This window comes from Stegodyphus dumicola, chromosome 8 (assembly GCF_044657685.1).
Source record: "Stegodyphus dumicola isolate Sdum_Otavi_A_Nest chromosome 8, ASM4465768v1".
NCBI lineage: Eukaryota > Metazoa > Arthropoda > Arachnida > Araneae > Eresidae > Stegodyphus > Stegodyphus dumicola.
The window spans coordinates 73,626,671-73,644,907 of record NC_140775.1 but is presented as its reverse complement, the minus strand read 5'-3'; the positions used below and the strand labels follow the sequence as shown (position 1 = coordinate 73,644,907).

General features: G+C 34.2%; 1 protein-coding gene across 2 annotated transcripts in view; it reads left to right on the top strand.

Annotated features, from left to right (window-relative positions):
• Positions 1 to 18,237, top strand: part of Cap-H2 (Chromosome associated protein H2) — a 189,119-nt gene that overhangs the window by 138,953 nt on the left and 31,929 nt on the right. For both annotated transcript variants that reach the window (XM_085822004.1, XM_085822003.1), the window contains exon 12: positions 3,266 to 3,388. In XM_085822004.1, the coding sequence (XP_085678130.1) occupies positions 3,266 to 3,388 (123 nt within the window). The remainder of the gene's footprint in view (positions 1 to 3,265; positions 3,389 to 18,237) is intronic.

Here is an 18,237-nt window from a genome sequence, read left to right as displayed (position 1 = left end):
CACCTGTCATTTTGACGTAAGCAAGAAGGAAGGGGTTAAACTTTGCAGAATATATGGTATTTACTTTCGTATTTCGAGTAAAAGATTCTGAAATTGTTTTTAAGTATTCATGTAATTTCCTCTTTCTTAAGGTATTCGGAAAGTGAGCTTTCCTAGATTTGGAAATGGATTCATCCATGATAGTTTTTTTTTTTTTTTTTCCTTTCTTTACGAACTGATTTCTTTATGCATTTTGAGAGCATGGGCATTGATTAATGAAGCAGTAATAGAGAAGACCTTCAAGTAAACTGGGTTATTTAATGCTGACGATAGCTTTGAACACGTTGAAAGACAGACTGACCTGTGACTAAGATGGTGACAAGTAGAAAAATGCTGCTATAAACAGACAGCTATTCCAGCACCACTGAATAATTTGAGGCCTATGGATTAGCAGTGGACAACAAAAAGAATATACGAGATTCAAGAAAGAAAAAATAAAAATGAATATGTCTTATTAAATATTGGTAATTTTTTTCCTCCCAATGGTGGGCACTTGCCTGTAATGGCATTGCCCACTACTAAGGCCAGAAGTGCTGGCCATTTTATTGTGGAGGTAACTAATAAGTGGTCACCACTACCTCCTATGAAGGGACGGACAATTTTACACCCATGCCTTCTCCGGGATTCGAACCCGGGCCCTTTGGTATTACAGTCAGACTCCCCTAGCCACTATACCGTATGAGCAGCATATTGGTAATGTTAATATCACTATGTAATATCGTTGGAGTGTTGGTTTCTTTTTTGTCCATGGTGCTAGTTCCTTCTCTTCGGTAGTGTAACATTCAGCTTGTGATTGTAGATTGTTTAAAAAAATTGAATCAATTTTTACAGCTAATTTATAGAACAACTAGATCAAGAATTACTGGTAAATTCTATGGTCAAAAGCAAAGAATCAATCCAACTCTACTGTTTATAGGCAAACCAGGAGCCTCATCTCTATAAATTACTGATGATAAGGTCCTTAAGTTACATGTAGTCTGTAAGACAGCAAATCCTAAAGAAATTATTCACAAACTGAGTGCTGTTATATGATACAATTAGAAGGGCAGATGGAGATAAACCAGTAAAGTAAAGGTATACGATTCACAGCAGTACCGAAGTTCGATTCATTGCAAGTGAACAGGATGTTGAGGAAAGGAATGGAATAGAACTGGATGTCTTGAAATCAAAAATGAACTGAATAGCAAGTTCAACTGAATTCAGTTTCTCTCAAATCATTAATTGCTGTTGATGAGGAATTCAACTATTTAAGAGCATGGCAATCGATCAGCTGGTCTTTATCATTTATCCGTACAACACTATGTTTTATTGATTTGCTTGAAACAGTGCTAATGCATTTATTGTATCAGGTAGCTTTTCATTTGTATGTACAATAAGTACTGTTTATTTGCTTGTATAATATATTGCATGTGCAGGAATAGTATTAATCCTCATTACGAGAAGTATGTTTTCTGTATTTCTGTTTTACACTGTTAATGTTGACCCACTAAAAATTATTCATTTTGTAAAGTAAATCTAATTAGTATATCACATAAAATCAAATACTGAGATTTTTTTTTTTTTTTTTTTTTTTTAAATCATCACTGGTGAGTGACAGATACATTCTAAAATGTCTGCCTTTAGTCTCTTCAACATGGTATAAACCAGCGAAATGTTGTGATAGTTATCAGTTGTTTATTTATGAATGCTTTTTATTTGCTATGTTCTTACTGTAGTCATGTTTTCGCGTTTTAAATTATTTGCATAATTTTCGGCTTTCATAACATATGATAAATTAGAAAGGGTTGAATACATGAATAAATACAGTATTCCTTTCTGCAAGTTTCAGCAAGGAGGGCAATATCTACAATCTTAACTCATATGATGCTTCAGCTTTAAAAAAAAAAAAAAAAAAAAAAACGTAAATTTTAAAATACAGCAAAATATACAACATATGCATGTGTTCTTCCATAAAAAAGTTTACTTAAGACATCTGGAATGCACATTTGCTACATATATAGTCAAAAGTCGCTAATTCGGACACCCATAATCCGGACCTCAAATCTACAAACTTTCTGCCCATACGTCCCGTTGACGCATGCGCGTAAGACCTTTACGGCTGCAAATATGCATGTGCGCGTGCGCAAAATACGTTTCCGAAAGCGCATTTAATGTATAACAGACGGTATAAGCTAAGCTAAAATTATCTAATTAAGTTAATGTTGCAGATTGCGTTGTTCCTTAATCTTCGAATTGGGTTCGGCTTATTATTTTTTGCAGACTATAAGAGCAATTTTATAAAAGTAAGCTTGAACTTTCGATTATGTCAAATAGAATTTCTGCTATATATTTACTAATATGTAAAGGATCTACAAAGCGAAAGTATGTTTCAAAGTCCATTAAACAAAAAGTGGAATTGCTGAAAAAATAGATAAAGGCGTATCCTTTGTTTATCTTTAATGCCGCGGCGCGCAATGAATTGGAAGTTGATCTGTCAGCACTATCCTTATCTTCAGGGCAGATGTTTTTATTTTATTTGGCTTATAATTCCTTACTAAAGCGAAGAAAGTGACAGAGGTTATTGAAAACGAAAAAATTTCGATTGACAAATTAGTCGGTATTCTCGACACAGCAATTATAGGACTTGAACAGCGGAACTTTGTAACTGAAGAAGAAATTATGTCTGTTTATAGAATAAAAGAGAATGTATTATCACATAAAAAATGAAGCAACTTAAATAACTTACATTGAAAGAAATGTTTAATAAAGTAAACAAATAAATATTAAGCTTTTTTGTAAATTTTGATACCCTTTAGATCATAATTGTTCTTTATTTCATAAATTATGGTTTCATATTTTTAATTTTATAATTTCTGCATGCCATCTTACCAGATTTAAACTGATGATCTATAATCCGGAATCGTCGAAGTCCTGACGAGTCCAGATTAACGACCTTTGACTGTATAAGATACCAGAACTGATTCATAGTGCTAATAAAGTGAATACAGTTATACTGTGCCTTATATATTTATAATTAGTTAAATTGTGACTAATTTTATTTTTTAGCATTTTAATTAAAAATGCATAGTACTACACTTATATAAAATTCAAAAGTGTAAGTAACTTCTATAAAAGTTATTTATAAAACTTATATAATGCAATTTTCATTTAAATGTAAATGACAAATCTGATTTTTTGTGTTTCTATTTCAATACTATGCTTCTTAATGCTGCGGTCATTTATCCAGATGATGATTTACCGGATACTCCGCCTGATACTGATTTTCTTCCATCTCATATTGATGATGCTGATATTAGAATTGAAAATTGTCCAGAGAATAATCTTTCAGAAGCCCCTGAAGTTGCTTTAAGTAATTATGAATTTGCTTTAAGTAATTTTAATTTTGTAGTTTAAAGTGCATTTCAATATAGTTTATGCCAATTTTGTGTATGCTGTACATTTGGTTGCAAACTTACATTAAATTGATGTGTTAATAAGTGATTCATACATATTATATTTTAGCAGGTTATTAATTCTGTGTAATAATATCCATTAATCATCTGCTAACTGATGACCACCATGAAGGAAGTGCATAACAAATATGAATTTGCATAAAAGCTAAAGCATACTAAACTATGCAGATGATTAGTATTTCATGCCATGTACACATTACAAAATATTGATGTTGTTAGGACTTGTATTATGCATTGCATAAAAAAGAACTTAACCAGCATGTATCATATTTTGATCACAGAAGAATTGGTGTCTAATGAGACTGCAGGTTATTGTATGGCACTCTTTCTGTTCGCAGTCATCAAGATTCGATTACTGTTATGAGAATTTGGAATCATTAAGTCCAAGAAAGCCCACACCACGTGGTCAGTCTCAATAGCCTCCAGTTTCCAATGCCTGAGAGACTGACATCATATTCACATCATTGGTAGGAATTATACAGCCAGATGACGCCATGAGGTATCATGGGTCATGAACTCCAAATACTAGCATGTGCAGTTCAGTGGCACCTGCTGCACCATGGTTTTTCAGCAGAATGACCATTCTATTAATTTTCCTATTATTACAACATAGGAATGAGCTCTTACTGTAGTGTGTTCAGTGACTGATATAGATCCATTAGTGATATGACATCATCATTTATATCAAATCACTTATTTATTTTAAACTTTTTGTTTGTTTGTTTGTTTGTTTGTTTACATATTCGTGAGGGATGTATCTGTGTTTAGAGGCAATGAGGAAAACAAACACTGGAAGCTTGCCTTCTTCATCATCACTGATGGGTGGGAGGTACCGTTAGGTACATATCTCATTTACCTTCTAGTCCATATATCTGGTAATTTGGCCATATACATTGCTTAAGTTTTAATAGCTGTGACTGTGCTGTATTTTAAAATCTCCATTGCTCTGCCTTTTAATAGAATGCGAGATCAGTTGTCCATACTTGAAATGACTTATTCTATTTCCTGTCGATAGCTGTATATCATAATAAAATAACTCCACACACATTACACAGTTTAAATACATTTATTTTCCATAGCGACACTCAGGCGCTAGGTTCCACCTTACAGCGTAACATATAAATCACAACTTCCAATGTACCACAAAATCAAGTTTTTCACAGAATACATTTCAACGCCAATTCCGGCGGCGCCAAGAATTTCTCAGCTAATACAAAACACTCTCGGCGTTGAAATTAACAATTTCAAAACTATTATTTCAATAAATGTAAATATAAAGGCACTACAATAAATTACTTCACAATAACAAATCACAATATTGAAAATAAAAATTCAAATCATTACAACAAATACCAGTTTATAATAGAAATAAACCATCATTCTACAGGAAGTATACATATATCTCGAACATTTCGTTTCAGCAAATGCTGATTAGGCAATCTTACAGTTACTACTCTTATTTTGTTATCCCTACCATGAAAAACCTCAGCTATTCTCCCCACTAACCATTTGGTTGAAGGCAAATTTTCATCTTTTATTAATACAAGAGTTCCCAACTAAACGTCATCCTTTAAAAATTTCCACTTGTGATGTTCTTGTAAATTATTAAGATAATCACGTTTCCATAATTTCCAAATTTTTTGTGCAAACTTAGTGATTCTTTGCCATTTAGAAAGTCTGTTCTCATTTATGTTGGATAAATCTGGCTCAACTGGAGTTGTGATAGGTCTACCAACCAAAAAGTGACCTGGGGTCAAAGTTTCCAAATTATTGTAATCAGCTGAAATTGGAGTAAGAGGTCTTAAGTTCAGTACTCCTTCAATTTCAGTTAAAACAGTTAAAAACTCTTCTAAAGTTAAACACTGATTACCAATAACTCTCTTCAAATGACTCTTAAATGATTTAACCCCGGCCTCCGAAATTTGGCGACTTTGGAGGAATAAATTTCCACCCTACACCTTCAGTGGTGTAAAAACTCGATAAATTCTCATCTGGACACTCTACCAATTTTTGCAATTTTTTGAGTTTTACACTAGTACCAATAAAGGTTTTAGAATTATCACTCATTATTCCAGTACATTTTCCCTTTCTAGAGAAAAAACGTTTTAAGCTTGAAATAAAAGATTGGCTAGTTTGGTCTGTCACAAAGTCTAGGTGTATATCTTTTGTACTCATACATACATATACTACGACATAAATTTTGTTAAAAACTCCCTTACACTGATTCTTAAACTTTATTGCAAACGGGCCGCAGAAAGCAACACCAGTTATGTTAAATCAGGGTTCATACAGTCCTTAATTTGGCCAAAATGAATAAACGGTCTTTAATTTTGCTCATTTGACATTTCTTATCATTTCTAATGATTGCCATTCTATGTGTGAATTGCGATTTCTCATGAATATGGAATTAAAATTGCACGGCTCTTAACCAATCTGTTGGCGGATTTGCGTTGCAAACGATAATATATATATATATATATATATTAGCTACCCGAACGAAAGTATCGGTGTCTGATTGGCTATTCACCCAATCTTTCGAAATAGGTGTTATCCATAAATTTAGGCAGATTGTGACAAAAGCGTGAAGCCGGAAGTTCTTTAAGAGGCAAAAGTGATGATGAAGGTCCTCGAGAGAAAAAAAAGAGGGGGTATTCTGAAAATATTTGCCAAAATTAGAGCAATTCCAACCTGGAAGGCCACAACCCTTCCGACGCCAATAGGAACGAGATGCCTGGAAAGTGCATTTTCAATAAACTGTGGCTTCATGAAGCTGACTATAAAGACTGGATATTGATGGATGACAATCCTTATAAAGCTAAATGTGGTCTTTGTCTGAAACAAATTGAAATTTCTATAAGGGGAGAGAGTCAGCGCTGAAAATTCACATGAAAATTAAGTTTCGTTTTTTTTTTTACACGGTTTTGCTTAGCTTGATTTCTGTGTTTGTTTCAATTAAGCCATAAATTAATTTTTTATCACCTTCTATGGAGTTTATTCTCTTTTGTACATACTATATGTATGGGATATTGGGATTATGAGTTTATTTCTGCAGAAGGTGGGTCTGTTATCGATTTTGCGTGAAATCTGTTGGCTCCATTTCGATTTTAGGTCTCCAAGGGCAAATTTGGTAACACTAGCCGAGAAGTTTAGAAATACACTTTGAGCTTCAATAGACAATTAAGTATTTCGTTTAATCCTATGCTGTTAATAGTAATGCATTATTTTTGCTAATGGCGATAAAAAAATTTTTAATATTTTTAAAGCTGAAAACAACTAATTGAAACTAATTTTCCTGAATTAACTAGACGCAAAATTAACTTTCATGAATTACTAAAGTTATTGGGTAGAAGTTTAACTGAAAATATACATTCAGTATTGTATATATATATATATATATATAATATATATATTTATACAGTACAAAGTCCGAGGTTGGGACTTTGGCGATCCCAGATTTGAGATTTTTCCGGATATTAGATAATTTTACATCTACTAAGATGGCACGTAGAAATTATAAAATTGAAAGTATGAAATAATGAAGCATTTATGATTTAAAGGGTATCAAAATTTACAAAAGAAAAGAGCTTAATATTTATATGTTTACTTTATAACACATTTCTTTCAATGTGAGTTGTTTTATTTGTTTTCTCTCCGGATACTTTAGACTAATACTATAGACATATAATTTCTTGTTGAGTTATTAAGTTCCATTGTTCAAGTCCTGTAATTGCTGTGTCGAGAATTCCGAATAACTTGTGAATCAAAATTTTTTCTCGTTCAGTAACCTCTCTGTTACTTTCTTCACTATCGGTAGCTGTATTTTCTGGATTTAGAACCATACTACAGATTTCAGCCTCCGTTAATTGATTGATGATTGGGGCATTGCCATCGCAATGAAAAACTTCTGTTTAACTTCCCTAAATTCTGCCGCCTGGTGCGGCCATGCGAGCTCTGGCGCTGGTTCTGGTTTTATGTGAATAACAAATCAGTTATTCTTAATTCAAATAGCACTAAATATAATCGTTTGTCCTATGAGTATCATAAACAAAATCTATTTTTAGCTTAAGGAAAGAAATTTCTGTTAAATCTCCCCTTGTCAACATTTTAGTGCATTAAACTTAAATCTGTAATCGGATAATACTCTGTTATTTGGCGTTGCTGCATGAGTCATCACTTAAGTTGTCATCCGTTGATAGACGTGCGGTGATGAAAGCAAAATACAATAAATAATGGTTCGCGATTTCGGCATCAAGGATATAAAATATTAGTTGGTGTAAAATTAAACAAATGTTTCGGTTTGAGATTATGCCAAGCAGATATGCAGCTATGGAGTCAAGTTACTAATCACACAAATTTATGCTAAAAGAATTATTTCATCAATAATGAGATATTTTATTTAGCGCCAAACTGAGATTAAGAATCGGGATTTCCGGCATGTTTTTTTATGATGAGGAAAAAAAATCTAATGCGCATGCGTAAAGCATACCCCTTCCCTCCAAAAAAGCCCTAAAAAATTGGTTGTGGTGGCTTTGAGGTCCGGATTTTAGATCATTCCAGATATTGGACGTCCGGATCTCGGAGTTTGTACTGTATATATATATAGTAAAAAATGTATATTTTCAGTATATATTTCTTATTATATATATATATATATATACACATTATATACATATATATGCGATACTTAATTTTACTAATGCCTTGCATGTAATGCCCCTTTTAGCTGCAAAACATCTTTCCCTTCTAACTGCAGAGTTTCTTCTAACAGTATCATGAATTTTGTCAAGTTAGAAGAACCATCTACTTCAGGAAAAGATGTAACTGCTAATTCAACATCAATAAGTGTAGAAAATAATAAAATCAATTCTTTTCTTTTCAAATCTGAAGTTACAGATGAAGAAATATTGTGGGCTTTTAAGTGCATCAAAAGCCACTATTCTTTTAAATCGTGCGATGATATTGGGCCATTATTCACTAAAATGTTCCCGGATAGTTTCCATTGCAAAAAAATTTTCATGTGGTGAAAAGAAATGTGCTTTTATCTGTTATTTTGGTCTTGGCCTTATTTTAAACTTTGTTACTAAAGCATTGAAAAAATGCTGAGTTTTTTACATTTACATTACTATTTGATGAGACTCTTAATCTGCCAAATCAAAAGAAGCAACTAGATATTTATGTGAGTTACTGGCATCACGAAAATAAGGTCCGAACTCAGTACCTTACTTCTGCATTTATAGGGCATGCAACAAGTGAAAATATTTTATCCAAATTTTGTGAATGTGTTGAAAAACTAGACTTTTCAAAGCTCTTACAAATATCGATGGATGGTCCTGCAGTAAACTGGAAATTTTATGATTTATTGGAACAGGACTTGACAAAGGAATATAACATTCAATGCTTGACATTAGGGACATGTAGTTTACACATTCTTAACAATGCTTTCAAGCATAGGATGTCATCCACTGGCTGGGACATTCCATCATTCTTATCCTTCTTATATTGGATTTTTAAAGATTCTCCTGCAAGACGTGAAGATTTTTTAAGTATATCTGGCTTAAAAAAGCTACCTGTGAAGTTCTTTTACTGATGGTTGCAAAATGTCCCAGCAGTTGAAAGAGCCATTGAAATATGAGATGACTTGCTACTGTACATTAAAGAAGTTGAAATGGAGAAGTTTAAAAAAAATTCATCGAAATCCTTCTCAAATATTTTGGAGGCAACTAAAGATAAAACATTTCTTATAAAATTAAATTTTTTTCTCTCTCTGTCGAAAATATTATTGCTTTTCCTTGAATATTATCAAAGTGATAAACCACTTATTCCCTTTTTTGCTGAAGATATCTTAAAACTTGTAAATGATTGCCTTCAGCACTTTTAAAATTTTGAAACTAGAATATTCAAAAATAACTAAAGCAGAAAATCTTTATAAATTTAATTTTAATGATCCAAATTGTTATAATGATAAAATTAAAGTTTATTTGGGATTCATTGCTGAGCAGTTAATGAATGATAAATGCCGCAAGAAGGACATTTCACAAGCTGAAAGTTTTGCATTGAAACAAGAAGGTCAACAATGTGTGTTAACAATAGTACAACACTTAATGTCTAAATGTCCAATAAATTATTCTCTTATTCGAAATGCATCTTGTATAAACCCGCGATTGATGGTAAAAAGCCCAGAACAAAATGAAAATAGTTCTAACGGTATTAATGCAGAATAAACGTGTTTTACAAGGTGATTGGCATGAAATTCTGCTGCAGTTTGGAGAGTTTCTAGACAAAGTAGTTAAGACAAATTTACATGAATTTTCTACTTTTGATCCTCAAAATCTTTCTCTTGATACATTTCTCACTTCTTATTTTCATGATTTTCACTATTCAAAAGTATGGGAAATAGTGAAAATGATTCTTATCTTGTCACATGGACAGGCCTCTGTGGAAAGGGGCTTCTCTGTAGATAAAGCAATTGAAATTGAAAATTTAAGTGACTCATCATACATTTTTCAACGCACAGTATTTGATTACATAAAATTTTCTGGGGATGTTCTTAATATCGAAATTAATAAAGAAAGGAGATCAGCAGCAGCTTCAAGGTCTAAATATATGCAGTATTTCGAAGAACAAAAATCTTTAACTAAATCTGAAAATTCAAAGAGGAAAAGAAATATCATTGAGAATGAAATTGATTATATGAAGCAGAAGAAAAAAATTTCTTCAAAAGGACATTAAAGATATTAATGAAGAAGTAGATGCTTTAGCAGATGAAGCTGAGACCAGCATGAACATCGATTTATTTATCAAAGCAAATGAACTTAGAAGAATAGTTAAAGAAAAGGAAATAGACATAAATAAATTAGATGTTAAAATAGCTGAAAAGATTTCACAATAGCTGAATAGTTAAAATAGCTGAAAAGAAAAAAAAAAAAGCACAAATGTTTTGTATCTTTTATTGTACAGTTTATTGTTCTAGTGTCTTTCAAAAAACCAAGGAAATAAATTGTATGTTTACAAATCAGTTATTTTAATCTGCAAAATATTCTTACATTGTGATTATAATAGTAGTTGACTGTGTTTAAATAAATATCAAATAAGTTAAATAATAATTATGTAAATCTCTAAAATAGTGACTGTTATTAGTGTAAAATACACTTATACATGTTTTTAAAGAAATTATGTTCCTAATTTAATGTTACCTACTTCATAACTTGTAGGAAGTTAGTTTAATTTTTTTTTTTTTTTTTTTTTTTTTTTGTTGTTGTTGTTTGCTAATAGGTCCTTAATTTTTTCTTTGATGGTCCTTAAAAGTCCTTAATTTTCATGTAAGGAAATGTGTACGAACCCTGTAAATGTTTATGATGGTGTGATACGCTCTTTGGGCAACTCGGCCATTATTTGTTGAACTGTGGTGGGTTTGTTCTTAAAACATGTCACACATCTGTAGATGATCTTTCTACAATTATTTCTGCCATTGAGTGGCCAGAACCTTTGTCTTACCTGATGTAACAGCGATTGTGATCCTAAATGAAAGTACTTCAAATGAAAATGCTCTAAAATAATAGTAGTTAAACGATGTTTACTAGGTAAAACTATAGGGTGTTTACTATTAGTGGGTAGGTTCGAATAGGACAATCGTCCGTCCACTCTAATTAGCCCCATGTAATCAAGAAACACATTCAGTGATGCTAATTTACTTTTGAGGTTTACACACTTACATCTTTTTAATTGATTTATTTCTTCTAGAAACTCACTTTTCTGGGCCTCTAATAAAATATACACCTCAGCATCCTTTATCTCTTCTAAAGTAAGTACCCCGTACCTCCTTACCTGAGGGTTCTTAAGATTATGGATAAACCTGAAAATGAAACTTACAATACGAATAAGTTTAGTATAATTAGAAGACAAATTAAGAATATCATTAAAGAGGTTTGCTTCATTACATGCAATTAAAACTAAGTTAGAATCGTTATGCAGTTCATTGTCCTTTTTAAGTTCATTTGACACACTTCTTCAACTACCTCAATTGATAAGTCATGATGAGGAATCTCTGAGCATGTTAGAAAGTCACAGCATGACCACCATTTGGAACAGTTCACAAGAAAGTCAATTTGAACACCACGCGTCATAACATCTACTGGGTTCTCTTTTGTTGAACAATAGAACCACTCTGTCGGCTGTGTTAACTTCCTAATCTCGTTAACACTGTTGGAGATGAAAGATTTCCATTTGGTACTGGTACCTTTAATCCAGCATAGCACTATTTTGGCATCAGTCCAATAAAATATTCTCGAGGATTTCTTTTGATTGAGCAATTTTTTCACTCCAGAACCTAAACGTGCTGCTAGTAATGCACCAAGTAATTCAAGACGAGGTAACGTAATACTTTTCACAGGTGCAATACGACATTTTGATGCGACGAAACTCGCAGAAATTTCTTCTTGCTTACGCAGTTTTACGTAGACAACAGTACCGTACGCCCTCTGACTAGCATCTGAAAGCAATGGACCTCTATGGAATCGGCTTCAGGATTCAAAATGAATTTTGGAACTGCAATTTTACTTAGATGATGACACTCACAGCACCACTTTGCCCACTCTTGACAGATATCTGTAGGTAGTTCATCATACCATGTCAATTTTCGAACCCAAAGTTCTTGTAGCAAGAATTTAAGTCTAACAGTAAATGGAGTTATTAACCCAAAGGGATCAAAAATCTTCCCGGCAGTTTTCAAGATGAACTGTTTCCTATTACGCTTATTCTTAAGGAATTCCATCAAACTGTCTGTGTCTATACTCAGACTGTTTTCATTAGTATCCCAAGATATTCCCAAGATCTTAAGTGTCTCGTTTGAGTCATTGATTTTATGTGGATGGATCTCGAACTCTTCCTTTTCCCATTTTCTCATCAGCTCAGGATCAGTGGATACCCATTTACACAAGTTCATATTTGCTGCACTCATAATTTGTTTAGCTTTACGCGAAGCTTAGAGCCTCATCTATACTGTCCTGTCCAGTAATAAAATCATCAACATAAACACAAGAATTCAATATTTCAAATACACCTGGCTGTCCACAAACAGGAATCGCACTGCGTCTTGATCCTTTTCTGCCAAAGCAATCTGCAGAAATGCTTTTTCTACATCCGCTGAAATTGCAACTTTATTTGATCGGAAATTAATTAGCAGATGGAACATATTAGGATTTAAATTTGTCCCTGTCCATAGAAAATTGTTCAGTGATAGCTGCCCGAACTCATGTGAGCTGCCATCAAACACTATTCTAGTCTTCGTTGAAGCACTCATTTCTCTAAATACCGGTTGGTGTGGTAGGTAAAATGCTGGTTTACCGATAGGTATCTTTCCATCCGACACTCTTTCAATGATACCTTGCTTGAGATAATCATGTAATATTTCACTATATATAGAAAACAGTGTTTTGTCATAATTCATTCGCTTTGCAAGAGTTTTTAATCTATTTTCCGCTACTCGGTAATTATCAGCTAATTCCCTCCAGTCCCTTTTCCAAGGTAAAGTAACCTCGTAGCGACCAGCTTTAAAACAAACTGTCTTATTAAATATTTCCAATGCTTTGTCTTCCTCATGACAATAAGCATCATCTTTAATGCCTAATGATTCTAGTTCGAAAAACATTTTCAATTCACTCTCTGAATTATCATTTATTAACCCACAATACGATAAATTATTTCTCCGTGAATCATTTAAATTTCCACTAACTATATATCCAAACACACTATTTTGTAATATCAAGCCTGTGTTAGGAACATAGATTTTACCAGCTCGTAACATATCATAAAAAAACTTCCGCGCCGAGCAACAGGTTTTCTTTCTCTGGTTTATAAAATTCCGGATCCGCTAAATTCACCTTCTCAGGAATCGCAAGGTTACTAACATCGAGTTTGCGGAAGTTAAACCTGCTATTTTTGGAATTACCAAAACCTCTAGTTTCCTTTTATACGTTTGTTCTTGATTACAGATAAAAGGGCAACTGCTTTTCTTTTTATCGTAGTTGAAATACCTGATATACTGCAAACCGAAATATTTGTCTTTTCCCTTTTTAAATTAAGTATATCCCGTAATTCAGTGGTACAAAAACAAGAAACACTTCCACTATCACATAACGCTTTCACCTTAATTAAAGTTCCATCATTAGTCTCAATGAATACAAAGGCCGTAGATAATATCACGTTTTTCTCAGTTAGTACCCGTAGCGGCTGTAAAGGTTTCGTTTTGAATTTTAGCTTGAAATGCAGGTGCGTGTACATTTAACGCATTTCTGTTTTGATCACCCAACTCCTGATCGAAAGTGTCTGCTCTTTCTACTGTGGTCCCAACGGAATTATTTTCATTTTGATAACACAAGAGAAAGCTATGTTTTTTCTTGCACAAGTAATTAGAATGGCAATTTCTCACACTGTGCAATTTAAAACATAAATTCTGTTTTTTCACAAATTCTACCCTTTCTTTTACACTTAGTTTCTGAAATTTAGGACAATTAAAAAGCTTGTGATTGCTCAAATTACATAACCTACACGAATTCTGCATATGTTTTTCATTTGCATTAGAAACGACAGCAGTAACTCTATGTGTAACCTTTTTTGTGTTAGTCACACTATTTGAAGCGTTGAGAGTTCTTGCATGATCTTTAAAATTCTATAAGATCTGTTAAATTAGGCAAATTCTCTTTCTCTAATTTTCTTTCCCACCATATTTTGGTGTTAGGATCTAATTTTTGCCCTAAAGTGTATGCAAACACATTGGAAGAAAAACCGTTAACACTCTGATTTAAAACTTCTAGTGATCTCACACATTCATTTGTAATGTCAATTAAGTTTAATATTGCTGATGCAAACTCATTTTGCATAGGATGCATATTCATAAATCGTCTCAGATGAGCATACATTTGTTCGCAGTGATTAGAGAACCTTTCTTCTAGTAATGAAAAGGCTAATTTATAATTAGAGTCAACTATGGATATTGACTGTACAATAAGATAAGCATCTCCTCTTAGCGCAGATTTTAAGTACTGTAATTTGACTGCATCTGTTAAATTAGGATTTGAATCAACACTGGCTAAAAAGATATCTTTAAATGAAAGCCACTCATGTAAGTTACCCGAAAACGTTGGCAAAGTAATTTTCGGTAATTTAACGTTGTTCTCAGTATTCGTGCAATTTCCGATTTAATTTCTTTGGAAAGTTAGCTAATTTACGATTTAATTCGACTTCTACATCTAAGAGAATATCGTCAATCTCCTTTCTCTTTTACATAAGCATCAATACTTTCTTCCGTACATAACCCGAACATAGAATCGAAGTTATAATTTATTTCTATCTCAAACACTTTAAATTTATTCTTTAGTACTTCCAAGTCACTTCCTTGGACATTTTCGTCCGCAACCTTTTGTTTTAACTTTGTTAACTGTGTTTTCAATGTACGTTTTTTCGCTAATACCTCCTTTAGTGACATTTTAATTAGCAAATGTCAATAAACAAATAAGAAGCTTCAAAAAGGAGGAGGGTACTTACCCTTTTGTTTCTACAGAACTGCAATCTTGAAGTATCCTATATAATTCTTCATTTCACAAACCGAAAGTAATATGATAGATAGTCTCAAAACTTCATTAGCTGTTCCGGCTCTGATCGGCCATAAAACTTGAAATGACTTATTCTATTTCCTGTCGATAGCTGTATATCATAATAGAATAACTCCACACACATTACACAGTTTAAATGCGTTTATTTTCCATAGCGACACTCGGGCGCTAGGTTCCACCTTACAGCGTAACATATAAATCGCAACTTCCAATGTACCACAAAATCAAGTTTTTCACAGAATACATTTCAACGCCAATTCCGGCGGCGCATGCGCCATTAGCCAAGATTCCTCTGGCACCAAGAATTTCTCAGCTAATACAAAACAATACTTTCCTACATTTTCTCAGCACATGGGATTTCAATTTCTGTCATTCTCCAGATCTGTAACCAGTTGAAAATATCTGGTCAATGATTAGAGAGAAAGAAAGTGGTGTCCAGTACAACAAAAGAACTTTGTCCATGAACTGCTGTACGTGTAACCACCATCCAAAGTGTGTTCAACTCTACCTAGTTAGAAAACAGCTGTTATTGTTAATAGAAGTAGGTTTTTTGTTACTGATTTCTGCATGTTCTGGAGCTTGAGATTAGCTGAAATTATAATCATTTTATCCATCCATTGTAATGTTTTTTAAAATAAATATTTATTGTACTAGCTGCTTTCCTTCATGGTTTGGCAATTTTAATGGCTAGCAGTGTTTAAATGAGTTTGATAAACTTAATTTTGAGTTGGAATTTAATACACTGGTGTGCAAAAATTAAGGACGAAGTCGAAAAATTAGCATATCAGCAGAACGAAGAGGCAGAGCGGACAGAAAGACCAATCAGGAGATTAAGTAAGGTGACGTACGGTAGCACATGCGCAGATATGCAGGTAGACGTAATGGGGGAGTGTCTTGAGTAGTATAAAGCATGTTGTCGGTTAAGATCAGTATTTCTGGCAAAGAGATTGCACGCCGTATAGCAGTTAAAATCACACAGAGTTTCTGCCTCAGCGAGAAATGGCGAATAATCAATCTGTTAGACGACATCTGGATGCTTTTACCCGAGGTCGAATCATTGGGAAGTTGGAGGAAGGCCGCCGTGGGACAAGTGTGGCTGCAGAGTTCGGAATTGCTCACAGCATCGTTTCACGACTTTGGAGACAATTTCAAACTACAGGAACAGCTATCCGAGGGTTTAGTAGTGGTTGTCCACGAGGAACCACACCCACAGATGACCGGTATATTGCCTTACAGACCAGAAGAAACAGGCGGCAGACAGCGGGAGAAATCGCTAGACACATGACACAGGCGACTGGACGACCGATATCGCGTTTTACCGTGGCCAGAAGACTGCACGGTGGTGGTCTGTTTGCACGACGCCCTGTACGGTGTGTACCTCTAACGGCTACCCATCGGAAAAGGCATTTCTCTGTGGTGCCGGGAACACCGGAATTGGAGAGACAATGAATGGGGACGAGTACTCTTTACAGATGAGAGCAGATTCAGTCTGAGTAGTGATTCTCATCGCATACTTATCTGGAGAGAGCAGGGAAGCCGCAATCATCCCTCGAACATCAATGAAAGGGACAGGTATGGATGTGGCGGTGTTCTCGTTTGGGGAGGCATCATGCTTGGTAGTCGTACAGACCTTCACATCTTCGACGCAGGTTCAGTCAACGGGATCCGTTATTGTAACGAGATTCTTCTTCCATATGTGCGTCTTTTTAGAGGTGCTATGGGTCCGCAGTTCCTTTTCATGGACGACAATGCACCATGTCATCGAACAGCTCTTAGAGAGTGAGGATATTGAACGTATGGATTGGCCGTCACAATCTCCGAATCTCAATCCCATCGAGCATGTATGGGATTTTCTAGGCAGACGCTTGGTAGCTCGTACCTTACCACCAGTAACGATTCCAGAGCTTCGATTGGCGCTGCAAGACGAATGGGCAGCAATGCCTCAACAACTCATTGACACCCTCATTCTCAGCATGGGCAAACGCTGTGAAACCTGCCTAGCAGTGATGGGGATCATATACCCTATTAAAGACCGGATGTTTCTTGCTGGACACCCATCACAGGGATGTTTCGGCCTTCAGTCGCATTGCGCTCCATGCTACTTTTTCAATAAAGCTTCTTTTTATCCCTCTGATTTCTCTTTTAGTAAGTGTTGCTTACATTACTCATGTCCTTACGTATTGGGGATCTTACAGTATGAAATGTGTTGATTTGGAAAGCTTTTCTACAAAGTTATATTGAAAAAACCGTCTCGTCCTTAATTTTTGTGCACCAGTGTAAGTGTGCCTTTGTTATGTACTTTGTTGTACTTTTGTTAGTATATTTTAAATTTTCGTACTAGGGTAAATGAATACGAGCACTTTGTATGGTATAAATGTACTTTTTAAAACATGAAAACGTTTTTAAAAAATATGGGAGAGGTAATCTTCATCATAATTCTCTTTTCCTTAGATGACACATTATAACTTAAAAAACTCATAAATGAATTAAAATTTATACTTCTGCAGAATGTTTAAACAAGTATATATTAAGCAATTGGCTTGCTGGACCACGGCGAAGTTAACGTCTTACTTTATTTTCTGTTGCTGTAATCAACTGGGAAAAAAAAATGATTCCCCTTAGAATTACAGGTACAAAATTACAACATAGGTATTTTGACACAAAATTGTACTTTTTCTGAAATAACATACCAATTTTTTTTTCATATTTCAATTCTACGACTGAAATTGCGCCAAACTACCAAGTTTTGTAAAAATCGCACGAGTAGTTTTTAAAAAATTAGCTCTCAAAACTTTAGCTCCATAATGCAGGGGTGTTTGTGCTCCGGGATTTTGAACTTCGATGCCTGGAAATTCCGGGGATCGTCATTCAAAAGGAAGTAGGAATAATAATGAATTATTTATTTTGATCTGGGTAATTTTGTTTGCTTTGAAAGCAGAAAACGCAAGGTCAGTGTGTGTGGTCTAAACTTTTCCTTTCTTTCTCCAAAGGCAGTGATAATGCGTGAAAAGGGGGAAAAAACTTCTTTTTTGTTCTTTCCTTATTGCGAGTTAAGACTCATTCCCCCGGTTCTCGGAGATTCTCTTCTGGATTCTTTTCGGCAAGTAGGCGCGGCGAAATACCCTCATATGCGGTCA